Below are 21,358 nucleotides of genomic sequence, written 5' to 3'. Positions count from 1 at the left end.
CCAGATGGCTCAAATAGCTGGCCTGAGCACTATTGGCTTAGGCGGCCAGAATGCTTTTAATGAGATTGTGGGAGTTGAACCCTTAGGGAGGGCCAGGCAGGACCAAGGGCACAGCCAACCCCCTTCAGTCTGGAAGCCTGGGATGGGGAGGCGACGGGTGGCACATGAAGAGGAAGGAAACTGAGTCATCCAGGGCCTGGGAGTGGAGGCAGTATATTCAAAACTATGTTGTACTCTAGCTTGAAGTGTGACTCTGGGCTAGTCCCCTCTGTGAGCCTCAGTTTCCTCATCTGGAAAATGACGACAACCTTAGCGTAAGGAGTGACCAATGGAAAAACACCCAGGAGGTCCTAATAAACAGCAGCTCCCTCATTCACTCACTCACCGATTCAAACAACACTGAGCACCGGCTGTGTGCCAGGCCTGGGGCTTGGAGCTAGGGATGCGGCAGTGAATTTAGTTGGGAGAGAGAGATGATAAACAAATAAAGACACCGTGGACCCAGTGTAACAACAGAAAAGGGGATAGTGTGTGACAGCGCTGCTATTTTGAGACAGGAGTCTTGCTCTGTTGCCCAGAGCAAGTGATCTGCCTCCCAAAGTGCTGGGATTACAGTCAGGAGCCACCACCCCTGGCCAGGGCTGCTATTTTTTGTAGGGCAATCAGGGAGGGATTCCCTGAGGAGGTGACATCTAAGTAGAGACCTGGAGCAAATCATGTAGGTGTCTGCTGGAAGAGTTCTAGGCATAGAGAACTTCTGCACATACAAAAGCCCTGAAGTAGGAATGCATCCAAGAGTAGGTGGTGGAGGCGGAGCCAGGAGGCCAGTGTGGCAGGTGCAGGGTGACCTAGCATGAGGGTGGAGAGAGGACACTGGGGCAGGTACGCTGAGGACTGGCTGTTCTATACAGCTGCAGGTGTCAGCAGATGAGAGTGGGGGAGTGGCATGATCTGCCTGGGGCTCTGGCAGGCTCCCGCTAGCTGTGTGGAGACTGCACAGCACAGGGCAAAGGGGAAGGCAGGGAGACCAGGAAGGAAGCTCCTGAAACAGCCCAGGCGGGAGGGGATGGTGGCTGGTCCAGCGTGGGGACCATGAGGATATGGAGCAATGGCTGGACTCCTCGTGCGGTCTGAAGTAGAGTTAACAGCGTTTGCTGATGGTTTGGATGTGGAACGTAAGAGGAAGAGAAGAACTGAGGATCATGTTCAGGTTTTGGGCCCAATGGACAGGCCGCAGGGAGGTGCCGCCGACTGAGATACGGAGGCGGGGTACTCAAGCACACGCTGGACGTGAGCACACACACACACATCCATGCATGCGGACACACACGTGCACCAGTTACCCGGTGGGTCCCTGGGCCCTAGGGAAGTTGAGGCAGGCAGCAGTGCCTCAGGTACTCACCGACACCCAGTATGACGAGGGGCGTGTGCTCCCAGCGGGCCAGCAGCAGGAGGTGGACCAGGTTGTGGGCGATGAGGCTGAAGCACAGGACCACACAGCACCACTCCTGGAAGCGCTTGCCTGCAAGGAGTAGAGGCGACAGGGAACAGGTGGTGGGTCAAAGCCGGGCAGAGCGGGGCCCCACGGGCGCTTTACAACTGTGTTCAATGCATCTACAGTGCCAACCACAAGCTGAGCTTACAGACTGTACCCATTTCACAGATGATGTCACTGAGGCCCTGCCCAAGGTCAAACAGTCAGGGCTGGATGCATTAAATCAAGAATAGGGCCCTTCAGACCCTTCAGAGAGGGGCCAAATTCTTTGATAGGCCAATTAGGGCCCTTCAGACCCTTCAGAGAGGGGCCAAATTCTTTGATAGGCCAATTCTTTGACAGACAGGACCAGAACTCTGGTCTCCTGGGCCCCTCTGGGCTCTCTCTGGGGACACCTAAGGGAACTTTAATGAGCTTCTTTTTCTTTTTTTAAACTAGAATCTTCGTGGTTTCACGTGTCCCCTTTTGAAGGTAATTATTTGGAGGCAGAAGCTACAAACAATCTTTAATCCCAGTGGCTCCCACCCTGCCCAGCCTCCCTCAAGCAGGCTCCAGACAATGAGTCAGGAATTGATGGACAAACAGGGCCCTGGGGACAGTGGGGCTTCTAAAAGGATGGCCGCGGTCTAGCTGATGTGCGGGCCAGGGAGTCGGAGCTTCTGATTCCTAAGAGGAGCCGGAAGTCAGGCTTTGGGTGTGAAATCTGTTTAAGTGTTGCCACAGTTTCTTTTTTTTTTGCTTTTTATTTTTTTTTGTTTTTGAGATGGAGTTTTGCTCTTGTTGCCCAGGCTGGAGTACAATGGCGTGATCTAGGCTGACAGCAACCTCTGCCTCCGGGTTCAAGCAATTCTCCTGCCTCAGCCTCCCGGGTAGCTGGGACTACAGGCATGCACCACCACACCCAGCAAATTTTGTATTTTTGTAGAGACGGGGTTTCTCCATGTTGGTCAGGCTGGTCTCAAACTCCTGACCTCAGGTGATTTGCTCACCTCAGCCTCCCAAAGTGCTGAGATGACAGGCGTGACTCACCACGCCCAGCTGGCCACATAGTTTTCATAGGCATGTGAACTCAGACAAGCTGCAGCTTTATTTGTGGTGTCAAAACTTGGGAAATAACCTAAGTGGCCATTGCCTGGGGATTGGCCAAATGAATTCGTCCACATTATCTGAAGCTGGGAACACGCCTGGGCAGTTATCTATAAGGGGATGTGGAGAGGGGTCCAGGACACCTTGGTAAATGCAAAAAGCAAAGTGCCAAATAGCAGCCATTTATGTTAAAAAAAAATCTATATAGTTAAGTCTGGCTTTTCCCTTATTCCCTTTTAAAGTACTAGCATATCGCATTTGTTTTCTTTTAATTGTAAATTAAAATAAATAAAAGAGGGCTGTGCATGGTGGCTCACAATCTGTAATCCCAGCACTTTGGGAGGCCGAGACAGGAGGACCACCTGAGACCAGGAGTTCGAGACCAGCCTGGCCAACATGGTGAAACACCATCTATACTAAAAATACCAAAAGCAACAACAACAACAAAAATTAGCCAGGTGTGGTGGGTGCCTGTAATCCCAGCTATTCAGGAGGCTGAGGCAGGAGAATTGCTTGAATCCGGGAGGCGGAGGTTGCAGTGAGCCAAGATCGTGCCATTGCACTCCAGCCTAGGCAACAGAAAGAGACTCCATCTCAAAAAAAAGAAAAAGAGAGAGAAAGAAAGAAAGAAAGAAAGAAAGAGAGAGAGAGAGAGAGAGAGAGAGAAGGAAGGAAGGAAGGAAGGAAGGAAGGAAGGAAAGAAGGAAGGAAGGAAGGAAGGAAGGAAAGAAAGAAAGAAAGAAAAAGAAAAGAAAGAAAGAAAGAAAGACACCATGTGGGTGACAGAACATGTGACTAGGGTATGCCCCAGGCAGCTGCTACAAAAGGCACAGAAGACCTTTAATGACAATAATTTTATCATGAGTGTTGAAAATACACTGAGCAGTTACTACTTGCCGGACGCCTGCTGAAGTGATGCCCTTTTGCAGATGAGAAAACTGAGAGGTCAAAGAAGTAGCCCAAAGCCACCCCAACCAGTCAGCACAGACCAGAATTTCACGGCCAGAGGGTCTGCCTCCTAAGATCCGGCTCTCACCCTGCTCTATCCTGTTCCTGCTGCCCCTCATTCCCCATCACCCTATCACCTTGACGACATTCTGGGTCAGGGGGCCAGACAGGTCCCTGTGAAGGGGTCAGGGCCAGAGGAGGTAAGAAGGGCTCCTCCTGCTTCTGTCCTCTCTTTTTCTTTTTTTTTTTGAGATGGAGTTTCGCTTTTGTTGCCCAGGCTGGAGTGCAATGGCACGATCTTGGCTCACCACAACCTCCGTCCCAGGGATTCAAGCGATCCTCCTGCCTCAGCCTCCCAAGTAGCTGGGATTATAGGCATGTGCCACCAGGACTGCCTAATTTTTGTATTTTTTTTTTTTTTAGTGGAGACAGGGTTTCTCCATGTTGGTCAGGCTGGTCTTGAACTCCTAACCTCAGGTGATCTGCCAGCCTTGGCCTCCCAAAGTGCTGGGATTAAAGGCGTGAGTCACCGCACCTGGCCCATCCTTGCTTCTTTCTAGGTTTGTGCATGCTGTTTCTGTCACTCCCTGTACACCTGACACTGTTCCTGTAGATCTCACCTTGGAAACCTCCATTTCCAGGAAGCCATCCATGATGCCTCCTCTGACTCCACGCTCCCTCAACATGAGGCCCATTGCTCATGCCTGTGGCCTTGCCTATGTTTGTCTTCCCCTTCCTAAATGTGAAGTCGGGAGGCCCAGAAACCATGTGTGGCTCACTCACCAGGGCCCTGCCTCCGTAAATGCTTGCAGAATGAACAAATTCCCAACCACAATCCTAAAGGACAGCTCCAAGGCTTTATCTCTGGGTGCTGCTCATGGACACACTTTGGGAAGGCAGTATTGGGCTCTCCGTTTGTCCTGATAGGGAAACTGAGGCTCAGGGAGGGAGAAGGCCTTGTCCAGACGACTCCAAGGCTTTGTCTCTGGGTGCCGCTCACCTACACACCTTGGGAAGAAGTGCTGGCTCCCATCTGTCCTGACAGGGAAACTAAGGCTCAGGGAGGGAGAGGGCCTTGCCAAGGTCATACAGGGTAGCTCCTGACCTACCCTGAACCAGAACCAGGACAGCTGTCCTCCCCTGGCCCATAAAAGACCAAGGCTCAGAAAGGAAAGGGGACAGACACATCAGGGTCACATCCCCTTGGCCCTTTTTGTACAGAAAAGGACACTGAAGCCCAGGAAGGACAAGGAACTCAACAGAGGTCACAGAGCAGAGGTCACAGGGGCCTAGATCTCCCAGTTTCCCAATTCTCAGGCAACGGCTGTTTCCCTCGGGTACACAGCACCCCCACCGCCCCAGCAGCCGCCCCAGCCTGGGGATCACCATGATCAGGCCTCGCAAGGCCTTCCCCTTTCTGGTTCTTGTTTGTAGCCAAGGCTCAGGGCTCAGAAGCAGAAAGCCTTGAGCGAGTGGGGTGGGAGAACACGGAGAAGCAGTGAGGAGGAAAGAACAGGTGAGCCCTCTCCATCAGCACGCCTGCCCCACAGCCCACAGGGACAGGAAGTGGGCAGAGCTGACTGCAATGCAATCAAGTAACAGCTACCCTAACCATGGCTGACACCCACTGAAACCTGTCATGTGCTGGGGTGTGGCCCATATCAGAGAGGTTGCAAACTGGCCTCCTCTGGCATGTTTTGCCTTCAGTTTTAAAAAGTGAGCTACATTTAAAAGTCACATAAAATTCCTGATTTCCTGCTTCACTCAAGAACACAGGCCACCTAGGCCTGAACAGTAGTGGCGACTCCCGTCCGATGGGGTACGAGCTCCAGGTTCACCCTCGTCCTCTCCCTTCCCTGTGGTCTCACACTGGGTGGCCTGATTTGGTGGCGCCCTGGCTGGGCCCCTGCAGCCATCTGAGTTTTTGAGCCAGAGGCACGGTCTCTCATTCAAGTCTCAGCTCTTCAAGGAAGGAACTGAGTGATCTCATTTCTCAGACAAGGAAACTGAGGTTCAGAGCTGGGTTTGGATCCCAGACTCATAAATGAGACACACGTTAGCCTGGACGTTCGGGGTGTCCTGAAACCAAAGACGATCCAGCTCTCTCCCCATGCCATGGAGAAAGCCCTCCAAATCTGAGTATTTTTCCATCTGAACTCCATCTCCCGTTGGCCTCTGGAAACTGGATCCTTCCGCAGACCAAATACATTAATTCTGATCCATAAAAAATACATATACTACGGCTGGGCGCAGTGGCTCATGCCTGAAATCCCAGCACTTTGGGAGGTTGAGGTGGGCGGATCACGAGGTCAAGAGTTCGAGACCAGACTGGACAACAGGTGAAACTGTCTCTACTGAGAATACAAAAATCAGCCAGGCATGGTGGCGTGTGCCTGTAATCCCAGCTACTTAGGAGGCTGAGCCAGAAGAATCACTTGAACCCGGGAGATGGAGGTTGCAGTGAGCTGAAATCATGCCACTGCACTCCAGCCCGGGCGACAGCGCAAGACTCTGTCTTGGGGGGAAAAAAACATGCACAACATAAGTAGCCTTCACTGAGCACCTGGAACATGCCAGGTACCCAGGGCTAAGATGACTTCAGCAACCCTCACCACCTGCTGGAGCTAGGGACCCTCTGTCCCATTCTTTAGAGAGAGAAGCTAGGCCTGGAGAGGTGAAGGCGCTTGTCCAAAGTCATTTGAGAGTCACCAAAGTCACAGCATGGACCATCAGCCTGGCAGGGCCTGTGGGGTCAGCTGGCCTAAACTGCATCACTTTACAGATGGGCAGACTGAGGCGGGGGCAGGGAGGGGAACTGCTCAGGACATAGGAGGCCTGGCTGTCCTCTGGCTGTGTGCTGAGGTCCTGCTTTCTGAGCCAGCCACTGGCTTGGCAGGGGTTACAGATCTGAGCCAACAGTAGTGGCCACCTGTCGGCCTGAGGAAGGGCTGGCCTTGTGTGGCAGAATGGAGGGCTAGGAAGAGGTCTGGGTCATGCCTTCGTCATCTTGCTTTCCAGGGGCAGGCTGCAGTCAAAGGCTTGGCAGGCCCAACTCTTCTGGTTGCAGGTAGAGATAAGCCCCAAATAAGCTGGACTTTTGAGGGCCCCTGGCCACCAGCAGACCCTCAGCCTCAGGGAGTGGGGGACAAGAGGTAGAGAGAAGGCAGGAATGAGTGACAGACAGATGGACAGAGGGACAAAGAAGAGATGAGAGACAAATAAGGAATCAGAGTCATGTGAAGATGAGAAACAGGCTGAGCACCGCAGCTCACGTCTGTAATCCCAGAACTTTAGGAGGCAAAGGTAGGAGGATCGATTGAGGCCAGGAGTTGGAGACCAGCCTTGGCAACATAACCAGACCTTATCTCTACAAAAACAAAAATAAAAATTTGCTGGGCGTGGTGGCTCACACCTGTAATCTCAGCACTTTGGGAGGCCGAGGCAGGAGGATCACTTGAACTCACAAGTTTCAGGCTGCAATGAGCTATAATTGCTCCACCGCACTCTACCTGGGTAACAGAGCAAAACCTTGTCTCAAAAACAAACAAACAAAAAAAGCAAAAGCAACAAAGATGAGAAACAGAGACAAAAGGAACAAAAAACAGCCAGAAGGCCCGTTTGGGGGACTGAACCCCTAGGCTCAGCTTTGGGAGTACAGGCCGGGACTCTCGCCCAGCGCTCCTGACACCCTCCACCTTTCCCTCCCACTGTGCCAAGACCCTCTGTAATCCCCAGGGCAGGGGGCACCCCCAGTTGGCCTGGGTGGGGGACAGGTGGATCAAGGACCCCCAGGCTGCACCCTTGAAGCCTGGGGCACCTGAGAAGTGGCACACACATGGCCTTTCAGCTGGGACCTCCTGGGAAGCTGGATACCTGCCTCACCCTCTGGCCTGCCAAGCTGGCCAGGCCCTTCACAAACCCTGGCATCTGGCATGAGGTGGGCTGCTGCTGCGAAACTCAAGCCCAAGACAGAACCCTTCATGGCTCTGGGGTCCTGCAGGACCAGGCCTCAGCCACTGGGCCAGACACCTGGGGCCTGTGGAATCAGGCAAAGGCTGCTTCCCTGCTATACCTGTCACCATTCCCTCCACCCCATGCTGCTCAGTTTCAACGACTCACAGCTCCCTATACATAGTAGGCCCATTCTCTGCCTCCTGCCCTACACACATGCTGTTCTGATGGCCTGAATACTTGCCCCCACTAACTCCTGCACACTCTCCCCGGGCTGGCTGACTTCGATAGTGGGGTGTAATAACACAGAACCTAGTACACCTCCACCCCGCCCCTCCCCGACTCAGGGGTTCCAGGCCTAGCCCTGCTGCTGCCCCGCCCTGTGACCTCAGGCAGCCCCTCCCATTTTCTAAGCCTCATGAAATGTTCCGGCAAAGGTGGACTGGGTGCTCATGAGGGGCCAAGCACTTCAAACAAACCAAATAGGTTCAGTCCCTGTCCTGCCAGCCTTCCCGTCAGACAAGGGCAGATAAGGCCTAACCCCGATCAGGGCGAGCTTTAGGAAGAGATGCATGGGGTGGGGGTTGGGAGGGTTGCAGCCTCCTCCTCTGTGGATGGGATTAATATCAGGGTACAGCTCTCACAGCTGTAGACAGGATGCACTGAGAGCAGGTGAGGAAAAGGCCCAGCACAGTGAGGGCCCAGTCAAACTCGGCAGTGTTGATTGCCATGATTACGGGTGTCAGCTGTCGCAATGCCAAACCACCTCCGGCCCCAGTAATCTCAAACATTCCACTCCTAGAACCCAGGAACTTCTCCCACTCTTCCCACCAGCCTACATGTGTCCTCCAAGTTCCCTAAATGTACCCAGCAAGTTCCTGACTCAGGGCCTTTGCATTTGCTGTTTCCCTGGTCTGGACCAACCCTTCCTCAAGTATCTTCAGAGCCCCCTCCCTCCTGCCTTCCTCCCTTCAGGCCTCCGTCCCAATATCACCTGCTCAGGAAGGCCTTCACTGCCCCCTCTCTAAAATGTCAGCCCTTCCCCAACATTTCAGGTCCCCCTCTCCAGCTACACATTTGTTCCATGGCACTTGCCACCACCGGGCATGTGAGATCGTTATCTGCTGAGTTTATTGCTTGGCTCTCTACTAAACTGCCAGCTCCGTTTTTCTCTTTTTCTTTTTTTTGAGACAGAGTCTCTCTCCCTCTGTCATCCAGGCTGGAGTGTTGTGGCGTGGTCTCGGCTCACTGCAAACTCCATCTCCTAGGTTCAAGTGAGTCTCCTGCCTCAGCCTCACAAGTAGCTGGGATTATGAGCGCCTGCCACCACATCCAGCTAATTTCTGTATTTTTAGTAGAGTTGGGGTTTTGCCCAGGCTGGTCTCGAACTCCTGACCTAAAGTGATCTGCCCGCATAGGCCTCCCAAACTGCTGGGATTACAGTAGTAAGCCACCGCACCTGACCAGCTCCATGTTTTTCTGTCTTGTTCACCACTCTGCCCCCCAGAGCCTAGAACATAGGTGTTCAATAAACATTGAACCTGGTCTCTCATTTTATCAGGCCCAGAGGGGTCAAGTACTTCCCCAAGATCACACAGTGAGGGGACAGAAGCAGAGAGCCCAGTGAAAAGAAATTTGGAGAAACTAGTTTGGCAAGTTTCCTCCTCCACCTCCAGGTCAGGAAGAGATAAAGGACTTTGACTGCAGATTTGGGGCATCAGGCTGTCTGCAGACTCTGATTCAGGCATGGTTGTTCTTCAGAGAGTGAAGGGTACTTGGGGAAACCAGAAATGGACAGATATGCAATGGATCGTGGTGGAGTGGGGAGACGGCAGTCCCTGGGGAGGCTCGGAATGCCTGGGAATGATTTGGGCTATCTGAAAGTAGGTGGGGTTCACAGGAGCAGGCAGAGCTGGACACTGAAGAGGGAGGCCCTTGCATCCTTACCCTCAATTCCCAGGTGGGAAGTTTGAGGACCAGAGAGGTGAGGCGGATCCCCCGCAGCAAAGGTCAGATGACTGTGTTAACAACAGAGAGTGCCTACTGGATGCCAGGTGCTGCACCACAGCGGATCATCTCACTTCCACTTCCTGACACTAAGGGGCACGTAAACTTCAACTTGCAAGGAAACCAAGGGGAAACAGAAATGGAAAGTGGCTTGGACCAGGTCACACAGCTGAGTCACAGAGTCGGGATGTTAACCCTGGCCTATCCCCAGGGGAGGTTTTAAGTCCATAGGCTGGGTGTCTTGGGTATAGGCCTGAAGAAACCATGGTGGTATGGACCAGGTGCCCACGTCAGGTGTGAAGAGTCACAGAGAATGGAGTGGTCTAGGACCCAATGAGGAAACGCAAATGGCCCATGGTCATGCTGCCTCTTAAGGAAGGGACAGCACGGAACCCAGGCCAGTGAGGTCAGGAAGCTAAGGTGCTAGTGACCCCAGGCCCACCCCAGGCAAGGGCTGTGTGTGGTGCTTGGTGGCTGCCCCACAGCAAAAGGAAGGATGCCAGGATGTTTGACAAACAAAGCTTGAAGCGATGGTGACACCCAGGCAGAGGGGCCTCCCAGTCACCTGAACCTGGAGATCTCAAAGGCACTTCCTTAACCCCTGGGGATAAAGGGCCCTCCTGAGGCCAAACAATAAAACCAGGGCTCACAAAGGAGTCAGAGAAGATGGGGGTGGGGAGTGCTTGCTGGAGCGTATACAGTGAGCAAAGGAGGAAGAAGCCAGGGAGAAAGCGAGGCCTGAGGGAAAGGGGCAGAGAGGGAGACGTGAGCTCCAACTTATGATCTGGTATGGGGAATATGGGGTTTCCAGTCCCAAGTCCTACGGAAGGGGCTAATACATGGATGTGTGGGAGGTGCAAGAACTGGAGTTGGGGTTTATATACAGGAGAGCTTACACGGGGGGGACGTTCAGTCCACTCACTGCCTGGGACCCAGGAATATGGGGTGAGGGCTGATGCTCCCCACTGAGGGTTGGGGAAAGGATCTCCATCTGTAGCCACTGAAGCTATCACTAGGATGGGGTTTTGGGGGAAGGGTGTGGGGGGCACTCTGCAGCTGAGAGCCCCTGAGGTAGGGTTCCCTGGGCGGAGGGGCTGACATTCCCCTGTTTGCAGCGAGGGCCTGGGCTAGGGCACAGAGGAGACACTAGGGTTTAGATTCCAGATCTGAGAAACCCGGGATGAGGTGTCACTTTTAGGGGCCCGAGGGCAGTGCTTATAACTGAAGGGCAGCTTTGGGCTTGGAATGGGTCCTGGGGGGATGGGAGGTGGGGTTCTAAGTCTAGGAGCACTCTTCGCAATCGAGAATGCCCCGGGGCTAGGATTCCGTATCTGCGGGTCCGAAGGGAGTTCCGTTTGTCGCCCAGAGAGAGCTCAGGGTAGTTTCTTGATCTGGGGAGTCTCTTTGCAGTCAGGAACCGCCGGGGCCAAGGTTCTGGCTTGGGTTTGGAAGTGACGCTGGGGTGGGGTCCCCGGACTTAGGGGCGCTATTTGCAAGTTAGAAGCCCGGGCTGGAGTTCGGCATCTGGGCCCGAGGTTGGGGCTCCGATCTGGGGTCGCTGTCCGCAGCCCGGGCTGGTGACCGCAGGCCTGGAGGGGGGCTCGGAGGTCTTACCTGGCGAGTATAGCGCAGCCAGCTCGCGGGCCCCGGCGTGCTGCGCGCCCCAGCGGCAACAGGCCGCCTCGTCCTCGTCCAGCTCCAGCTGCTGGCCCGGCCCGTCCTCGGCGCCCGCCATGGCCACCCGCCCGGCCCGCCCGGTGCGCTCTGCTGGCGGCGGCGGCAGGGCCGCGGAACCGCGGCGAGATCACGCCGCCCAATGACCGCCCAGCGCCGGGCGCGGCGGCGACGCGGGTGGGGTCCTCGCTCGGCCGCGCGTCACAGCCAATCGGGGCCCGCGCCCCAGCCGCGCTGGCCAATCGGATGCCGCTGAGCCGCAGCCAACCGCGGCGAGCCGGGGGCTGGGCTGCAGCTGGACGCAGCTGGGCGCGGGAGCGTGGGGCCGAGGCGCGTGCCCGCCTGCCCCGCTCCGCCCCGGCCGGGCTACCGGGTCCAGCCCCCGCCCGCCCCCCCCGGGAACTCGCAGCGTGTTGTCGCCCACCTCGGCCTCGGCTCACGGGCCCATGTAATGGGCCGAAGCTGGGCCCAGAAATGGGCATTTCTTGAGCCCGCAGCGTTAAGCGCCCACTGTGTACAAGGAACGCGAGGGCAGGGCGCCGGCCCAGGGCGGGGGCCGAGGCCAGGGAGTATTTGGCCCGCACTTTGTACGATGCTCTCTAGGGAGGCCAATGGACCGTGGGCTGGTTTATCTAGCCCTACTGTGTGCAGAGGTTTCGGTGGCCGTGTGTTCATCAGCTGTGTGCCAACTCTGTGCTGTGCGCCCAGAGAAACCTCGAGCCTGCCCCGCATTCCCCCTCAGTTCACGTTCTCCCGATGGAGAGGACAGTACACTAGTGAAAAGGACAGCTGGGGTCAGTATGAGATGGGCTGAGCGCTTAATATCTGTCAGGCGCTTCACCAAGAGCTAGACGAGCAACATTTCTTTGACCCTTAAACATCAATGGTACTGCCTCCTCAGAGAGCACCCCCACCACCTCACTGCTCAAAGGTACCCCCTCCTCCAGTCACTGTGACATCACCCCGTTTTGTCTTCACAGCGCTTGTGGTGGGCAATGAGCTTGCAGTCCCTGTCTCTCCCATCAGAGAGCAAGCTCCTGAGAGCAGAGAACAGCTTTGCTGACAGCTGAGCCCCATGCCAGGATCAGGACTGGAACACGGTAGAGCTCAATAAATGCTTGTTGAATGAATTAAGGCTCAGCCAGATGTCTTTAATACTTTAGCAGATAAATTGACAGCAGCGGAGATTTATCCCAGGTCTAACCGACAACAAAGTACACAATAATTGCGCATAGAAATTCCATACAGGCCTGGCGTGGTGGCTCAAGCCTGTAATCCCAGCGCTTTGGGAGGCCGAGGCTGGCGGACCACCTGAGGTTATGATCAGCCTGGCCAACATGGTGAAACCCGTCTCTACAAAAAATACAAAAATTAGCTGGGTGTCGCAGCACATGCCTGTAATCCCAGCTACTTGGGAGACTGAGGCAGGAGAATCGCTTGAACCCGGGAGGTGAAGGTTGCGGTGACCTGAGATTGCACCATTGCACTCCAGCCTGGGTGACGAAAGCAAAACTGTCAGGGGAAAAAAAAAAAAAGAAAAAGAAAAAAAGAAAAAAATCCATACAGTGTGATCTTATAGGAGCCACCCTAGAGGCTGTGGAAGGTCCTGAGAGGTGCTGTGGGGAGCAGAGAAGGGAGGTAAAATCCCCTTCCAGAATCCAGATTCTCCCCCTGGACAGCCACAGCCAATCAGGGCCCGCGTTTTTTATGCTATGCTCCCTCCGTTTCTTTCCCACACTTCCTCCCAGGAAGGAAAAGCCACTTTCCAGTGGCAGGGACGGGTTGCAGCCCCAGTCCTGGTGAATTCTGGTGAAGCTGTCTGGTCTTGCATGATTTATTTATTTATTTATTTATTTTTTTTGAGATAGAGTCTTGCTCTGTTGCCCAATCTGGAGTGCCCTGGTGCAATCTCGATTCACTGCAACGTCCGCCTCCCAGGTTCAAGCAATCCTTGGCCTCAGCATCCCGAGTAGCTGGGATTACAGGCGCCCACCACTGCACCCGGCTAATTTTTGTATTTTTAGTAGACGCAGAGTTTCGCCATGTTGGCCAGGCTGGTTTTGTGCTCCTGATCTCAGGTGATCCTCCCGTCTCAGCCTCCCAAAGTGCTGGGATCATAGGCATGAGCCACCAAGCCTGGCTAGTCTTGCATCATTTATTAACAGCTCAGTTAATTCAACAGTTGGAGTTTTTAACCCAGGAGCTTAAGGCAGGGGGTGGTGGCTTTGGTGGGTGCCGGATGTCAGATTTCAGGTAAACACCTTCTAAAACTCTCTACTTGTGTCCCACAGCCTCCAAACGGGATAGGGTGGCTGGTTGCTGCTGGTATCCAGAGACCCTCTCAGTGGCCAGCACCAGATGGTTGATGGACAGACTGCCTCAGATAACTCATTCCTTCATTCATTCACTGAACACCGGTATTAAACACCAACCTGACCCAGGAAAACAGCTGGGAACACGAACATGACAGAATCCTTGCTGTTTTGGGAGGTGGGGGTGGAGGTTAGGGAAGCCCTGTTCAAGAAAATGACATTTTTTTTTTTTTTTTGAGACAGAGTTTTGCTCTTGTTACCCAGGCTGGAGTGCAATGGCACAATCTTGGCTCACCGCAACCTCCGCCTCCTGGGTTCAGGCAATTCTCCTGCCTCAGCCTCCTGAGTAGCTGGGATTACAGGCACGCACCACCATGCCCAGCTAATTTTTTGTATTTTTAGTAGAGACGGGGTTTCACCGTGTTGACCAGGATGGTCTCGATCTCTCGACCTCGTGATCCACCCGCCTCGGCCTCCCAAAGTGCTGGGATTACAGGCGTGAGCCACCGCGCCCGGCTGAAAATGACATTTGATCCAAGCCCTAAAAAAATGTGGGAGAGTCACTAACTTAAAATGAGCTGGGGAGTCCTTTCCTTATGGGATTTTGAGTAGAGGAATGAAATGATCTGACTTTTTTTTTTTTTTTTTTTGAGATGGAGTCTCGCTCTGTCACCATGCTGGAGTGCAGTGGCGTGATCTCGGCTCACTGCAACCTTCGCCTCCTGCGTTCAAGCCATCCTCCTGCCTCAGCCTCCCAAGTAGCTGGAACTACAGGCGTGCCACCACGCCCAGCTAATTTTTGTATTTTTAGTAGAGATGGGGTTTCGACCTGTTGTCCAGGATAGTCTCGATCGCTTGACCTCATGATCTGCCCACCTCGGCCTCCCAAAGTGCTGGGATTATAGGCATGAGCCACTGTGCGCAGCCTATGTCCTTTGTTTTATGAGATAAAAATTTCATACCTTTTAAAGTAAACGCTATTAAATTCTGTGGTTTTTAGTATATCCACAAAGTTGTGTAATCATCACGACTATCTAGGTCCAGAACATTTTCAGTACCCCCAAAAGCAATCCCATGTCCATGATCAATTACTCCCTACTTCCCTCTTTCCCCTGCCCCTGTTTGTTCCCCAAACAAACAAATCCTTTGCCCTTTTTCAAATTCAGTTATTGGTATTTTTCTTGAATTGTAAGAGTTCTTGATATATTATGGATATTAATCCTTTAACAGATATAGAATTTATAACATGTTTTCTCTCATTCTGTTGGTTGCCTTTTAAGGTTTTTTTTTGAGATGAAGTTTTGCTCTAGTTACCTAGGCTGCAGTGTCACTGAGGCAGGAGGATCATTTGAGACTAAGAGGTTGAGGCTACAATGAGTCATGATTGTGCCACTGTATTCCAGCCAGAAAGACAAATAGAGAGAGCTACTCCCAAGTAGCTCAGATTACAGGGACACAGCACCATGCCTGGCTAATTTATTTTTTGTAGAGATGGGGTCTCACTGTGTTGCCCAGGCTGGTCTTGAACTCCTGGGCTCAAGTGAACCTCCCTAGCTTCCCAAAGTGCTGGGATTATAGGTGTGAGACACTGCGCCTGGCCTCCGAGTGGTACATTTGTTAACTGACAAACCTACACTGACACTCCATTATCACTGAAAGTTCATAATTCGCATTAGGGTTCAGTCTCAGTGTATATTCTGCAGGCTTGGGGAAACGTGCAATGACATGGATCCACTGTTGTAGTCATCAGACAGAGTAGTTTCACTGCCCTAAAAATCCTCTGTTGTAGCTGGGTGCGGTGGCTCAGGTCTATAATCCCAGCACTTTGGGAGGCTGAGGCAGGCGGATCACAAGGTCAAGAGATCGAGACCATCCTGGCCAACGTGGTGAAACCCCATCTCTACCAAAAATACAAAAATTAGCCGGGTGTTGTGGTGGGCACCTGTAGTCCCAGCTACTTGGGAGGTTGAGGCAGGAGGATCGCTTGAACCTGGGAGGTGGAGGTTGCAGTGAGCCAAGATCGCACCACTGCACTCCAGCCTGGTGACAGAGGGAGACTGTCTCAAAAAAAAAAAAAAAAAATCCTCTGATGCAGATGCATTTTAATCAGACTGAATATGTGGGCTGCTAAGTAGTGGGCTTGGAGCCCATGGAAATTTAAAAAAACCCTGGCCATAGCCTGGTAGAAGGACCAGGGGGCCTCAGAGAGTATACCAGGCTGCGAGAAGAGCCTCAGAGGCAGCAGGGATGGCCATGTGGGGAGGATGTTGGGGGCTCCTGAGAGGCTGTGTGTGCCCAGCAGAGCCACCTGTGCCCTGAGCCGGTCACTAAGCACAACTCCTCACCCACAGCAGGGCCTCCTACCCAGCAGGAAGTGCCCCAGGCAGTGCTCTGGCCCTGTTTCGGAAGGTGTGGACAGGGAGGCTTCCTTCCCTGGGGTGAAGTGTGCTCCGGAGGGGATGGCCAGAACTAGATGTTGCCTGTCTGGGCTATGGCACAGCTGTCCCCAAACCAAACTTCCTCTTTTCCCCACAATGTTCCTTTTGAAACATTTGGTTGTACCTGTGAGTCACAGGCATGCGGATATCTGTTCCTGGCTGCCCACATCCATTCCCCCTCCTTCATAGAAATAATACCCTGAATTTTTGGAGGACTCTCTCTTGCTGCCCCTGTTCTCAGCCCCTGAATTTAGCACAAGCCTAGCAACATTGTCCAGTCTCCTGGAATGCAGAGATTGGTTCAGGGATGAGGATGTGACTTCAGGTGGTCCAATCACAGTGGACTTCAGGATCCTGCTATGGAATTGGGATGTGAATAAGGAAGCAAGTCTCATCAGAATCTGCTGGCAGCCATGAGGACATGATCCTCAGGGTGAGTTCAACATTAGTGGAAGCAAAAAGGAGATACCAAGAGAAACCAGGTCCTTGCTAGGACCTTTGAATGGCTGGATCAAGCTTCACCTGAAAGCAGACCTATACCTTTCCAGTCACAGACTTAGGTTAAGTCTCAGCTCCACCACTTGGGTGCTGTGTGACCATGGGCAAATTATTTATTCTCTCAGGATGTCAGTTTCCTCCTGTAAAAATAGGGATCCTGACCGGGCGCAGTGGCTCACGCCTGTAATACCAGCACTTTGGGAAGGCTGAGTTGGGCAGATCATGGGGTCAGGAGTTCAAGACCAGCCTGGCCAGCATGTTGAAACCCCATCTCTTCTAAAACCACAAACATTGGCCAGGCATGGTGGCACGCACCTATAATCCCAGCTACTCAGGAGGCTGAGGCAGAAGAATCTCTTAAACCCTCAGAAGGAGGTTGCAGTGAGCCAAGATTGCACCACTATACTCCAGCCTGGGCGACAGAGCAAGACGCTGTCTCAAAAAAAAAAGGAGGGGGGGGGCGATTCTAGCAGAGTGCCTGCTTCATAGGGTTGTGAAGATAAACAAGTTAATACATATATAGTTGTCAGAAGAGTGCCTGGCATATTCCAGCCAGCAGGAAGGGGCAAAGAAGACAACACTTCCCCGCTTTGATCCCACTGGTTAGAACTTGGTCTTGGTCATATGGCACTCTCTGCTATGCAGGAGGCTGGAGAATGTAGTTATCCTCCGTGGAGACAAACTAAAAAGCTGAGGTTCTATTAACAATAAGAACGAAAACCAGTATTATTAATAGTTGATACTTGGAAGCCTCTGCCACACACATGGCAGACACGAGTCCTTCTTTTTGGCCTCCAGTGTCTGAACTGCTTTCCTAGGCTCTCCAGCTGTCCTGGTGTTCCTGCGAGTTCCCCAGTTATTTCCCTAGTAAATTACTTGTTTCTTGCCTGTCATCATGAGCCCTCATAGTGAATGGCATAGGGGATGAGAGTAGAAATGCATGATCAACGACGATGGTGAGCATTTATTGAGCACTTACTGCATGCCAGACCATGTTATAACCTTACTGAACCTTCACATTAATCCCCAGGCATCCCCTGGACGCCTGGCTCAGGGTCTGGCTCATTTTAAAATTGTTTCTTAATCCTAGTTGCTTAAAAACAGAGTTGTTATTTCTGGTGAGTCTGTGCATTGGCTGGTGGTTCCTCTGTGGGCTTCACCTGGGATCCGGCATGCAGCTGCTTCTGGCTTTCAGCTGTGCTGGCTGGGCCAAGGTGGCCTCATTCATGGTGTTCAGATGGGATTCTGATGGGATTCAGATAGCAACCGATTGTTGGCTGAGGCATCTCAGTGCCACATCTGGGCTCTTATCATCCAGAAGATTAGACTGGCTTCTGTATGTGGTGTTTTCAGCACAGCATGCAGGAGCCCTAGGCCCAGATGTCCCATAAAGTCACATTCTCCCATTTGCTCTATCTCAAAGCAAGTCAAACGCCAGCTCAGGGCTTCTTCCAGGAAACTGCTCCTTGCTCGCTATTGGCCTACAGACTTCATTTGTACTAACTAGCACAGGGATAAGATTACCTTTTGACTCATCTGGTCCTTCAAGGTGGGGCGGGGGATGGGGTGACTTCCCTGAGGCACCTGGGCTGCCTGGGAAAGGGGTGGACGTTTGAACAAAACTGGGGAGGGGCAGGTGCAGGGAGAGGGTGGTTACAGGGCAGACAATAAACAATAGGATCATCACCACCCACTGTTAATGTTTAGTGGAATTTCTGTCCAGGCATTTTACAAATATACGCAAGGGATCTTCCTGCCTGCCACATTTACCCTGAGAGCCCTTTTCTGGAAGCCTCTTGGGACTGTGCCCTAATTATGCCCAGATCCTGGAAACAATCATACAATGATTTTCTTCCTTTTCCTGGGAGCAGGTGGGAATGACAGATTAAAACTTTGCTTTCAAAACCAGAATAAAATAAAGGTGAGTTTCTTTAAAAAAAAAAAAAAGCCTTGAAAAAATAATGATTTGGCCGGGCATGGTGGGTCATGACTGTAATCCCAGCACTTTGGGAGGCCAAGGTGAGTGAATCACCTGAGGTCAGGAGTTCGAGACCAGCTGGCCAACATGGTGAAACCCCGTCTCTACTAAGAATACAAAAATTAGCTGGGCGCGGTGGCGTGCGCCTGTAATCCCAGCTACTTGGGAGGCTGAGGCAGGAGAATTAATGGAACCCACGAGGCAGAGGCTGCCGTGAGCTGAGATTACACCACTGCACTCAGGCCTGGGTGACAGAGCAAGATTCTGTCTCAAATAATAATAATAATTCAAATTTTTTTCAAATGTACAGAAAAGTTGTAAGAATAGTACAATAAACTCTCACATCCCTTTCCCACAGATACCCTAATTGTCAACATTTTGCTACATGTTATTTATCCTTCTTTCTCTCTGTGTGTGCCATTTTTCAGAACCATTTGAGAGTCAGTTTCAGACATAATGCCTTTTTACCCTAAATTCTTCAGTGTGTAATTCTTAAGAACAAGAACATTCTCTTACAGGAACTCTGTATAGTTTTTAAAATCAGAAAATTTCATATTAATACAATGTTATAATTTAATTTCTTTTTTTGTTTGTTTTTTGAGATGGAGTTTCCCTCTTGTTGCCCAGGCTGGAGTGCAATGGTGCAATCTCGGCTCACCGAAATCTCCACCTCCCAGGTTCAAGCGACTCTCCTGCCTCAGCCTCCCGAGTAGCTGGGATTACAGGCATGTGTCACCAGGCCCAGCTAATTTTGTATTTTTTAGTAGAGACCAGGTTTCTCCATGTTGGTCAGGCTGGTCTCGAACTCTAGACCTCAGGTGATCCGCCCACCTCAGTCACACAAAGTGCTGGGATTACAGGCTGCTCTAGAACTCCCGACCTCTGGTGATCCACTTGCCTTGGTCTCCTAAAGTGCTAGGATTATAGGCATGAGCCACCACGCCTGGCCTATAATTTAATTTCTATGGTCCAGATTCAAATCTCGTTATCCCAATCAGGACCTAAGACTTTTTTTTTTCCTCTGAGTCTGCTTGCAAAGGACGTCTCTTATTCTTAAACTAGTGACTACCAATGTCATTGCACCTCTTCTAAGGAGGCAAAATGCCCTTCTGCCCAAAGAGAAGAAACTCAATAACACATAAAACCTGCTTAAAGAACCTGTGGTTAGAAATCCTACTCATAAGCTCTATACAGTTACAGCAATGGTTCTCAGTTGGGGGTGATTTTGACTCCCAGGGGATATTTGGCAATGTCTGGAGACATTTTTGGTGGTCACAACTGGGAGTGGTGATTTACTGCCATCTAGTGGGTAGAAGCCATGGATGCTGGTAAACATCCTACATTGCAAAGGACGGTCTCCCCCGGCCCCACCCCCTACAACAAAGAATGACCCAGTCCAGGATGCCAATGGGGTCAAGGTTAGAAATCCTGACCTGTAAGTAAATTAAAGAGGCCTTTTTCTGTTGCAGTGGAGCTCCCGTGGATCTACAATTCACTCTAACAATTCCATTTCTCCCCACCTATGTTGCAAAATCCCACCTCTGTAGGCACAGGGAGGTCCAGCCAAGTGTGCTTAGGATTGCTGGAAACCGGAACCGACCTGCATGCTCATTGGAAGGAGACAGATAAAGAACCGAGTCACGCTGTGCTATGTCTCTTCCCTCCACTTCTTTTGCTCCTGGGTAAATAGGGCGGGAGAGGTGGGATTGGAAGGCTGCCAGGAATCTTGGGCCTAGCTGCTGCTCTATGACTTAGGGATAGAACTGCTTCTGACTCACGCGTGATTGGCTCTTTGTGATTATGTGCCAAAGTACGTCAGCAGGAGGCTGTCCCGGAATGTCTCCCCTTGGGAATCGAGGGTGGGGCCTCTGCTGAGTCACCTCTGGCTCCTAGAAGCCTGGCTCAGGCTCAGCTCTTTTTAAAAGCAGCTGCCATTTCTTTTTTTTTTGGGGGGGGGGGGACAGAATCTCACTCTTTCCCCCAGGCTGGAGTGGTGCAGTGGCACAGTCTTGGCTCACCGCAACCTCCGCCTCGCAGGTTCAAGCAATTCTCCTGCCTCAGCCTCTTGAGTAGCTGGGACTATAGACACACACCACCACTCCTGGCTAATTTTTTTGTATTTTTAGTAGAGACAGAGTTTCACCATGTTGGCCAGGCTGGTCTCAAACTCCTGACCTCAAGTGATCCACCTGCCTTGGCCTCCCAAAGTTCTGGGATTACAAGTGTGAGCTACAGTACCCCGCCTTTTTCCTTTTTTTTTTTTTTTTTTAAACTTGGGAAAATACGCAACACAAAACTTACCATCTTCGCCATTTTTAAGTGTACACTTAAGTGGTATAAAATATATTCGCAGTGTTCAACCATCCCCACCATCTATCTCCAGAGCCCTTTTCGTCTAGAAAAACGAACACCTTGTCTCCATTACACAGTAACTTATCATTCCCTCCCCCCAGCCCCTGATGACCACCATACTACTTTTCTTTCTCTTTCTTTCTTTCTTTTTTTTTTGGGTGGGGACATAAGGTCTCACTCTGTCACCCAGGCTGGAGTGCAGTGGCACAGCCATGGCTCACGGCAGCCCTGACCTCCATTTTTTTTTTTTTTGTATTTTTTGTAGAGACAGGGTCTTGCTGTGTTGCCAGGCTGTTCTCAAGCTCCTGAGAGGATGACTCACACCTGTAATCCCAACACTTTGAGAGGCCAAGGCGGGTGGATCACTTGAGGTTAGGAGTTCGATACCAGCCTAGCCAACATGGTGAAACCCTGTCTCTACTAAAAATACAAAAATTATCCGAGTGTGGTGGCACACACCTGTAATCCCAGCTACTTGGGAGGCTGAGGCAGGAGAATGGGTTGAACCTGGGAGGCGGAGGTTTCAGTGAGCCAAGATTGCACCACTGCACTCCAGCCTGGGCGATAGAGCGAGACTTCATCTAAAAAACAGAAAACAAAAAACTTCTGAGCTCAAGTG

At 51.9% G+C, this 21,358-nt stretch overlaps 1 protein-coding gene across 1 annotated transcript in view; it reads right to left on the bottom strand.

Annotated features, from left to right (window-relative positions):
* LOC116535182 (transmembrane protein 189) overlaps positions 1-11,312 on the bottom strand; it is a 29,497-nt gene extending 18,185 nt beyond the window's left edge. Inside the window, exons 1-2 of the mRNA XM_032256015.1 lie at positions 11,102-11,312; positions 1,403-1,522 (exon numbers count right to left, since the gene is read on the bottom strand). Coding sequence (XP_032111906.1) covers positions 1,403-1,522; positions 11,102-11,222 — 241 coding nt within the window. The 5' untranslated portion in view covers positions 11,223-11,312. The remainder of the gene's footprint in view (positions 1-1,402; positions 1,523-11,101) is intronic.
* Between the last annotated feature and the right edge of the window lie 10,046 nt (positions 11,313-21,358).

Source organism: Sapajus apella, unplaced genomic scaffold (assembly GCF_009761245.1).
Source record: "Sapajus apella isolate SASKATOON/1434 unplaced genomic scaffold, GSC_monkey_1.0 scaffold92, whole genome shotgun sequence".
NCBI classification, from domain to species: domain Eukaryota; kingdom Metazoa; phylum Chordata; class Mammalia; order Primates; family Cebidae; genus Sapajus; species Sapajus apella.
This window is presented reverse-complemented; position numbering and strand designations above follow the sequence as displayed.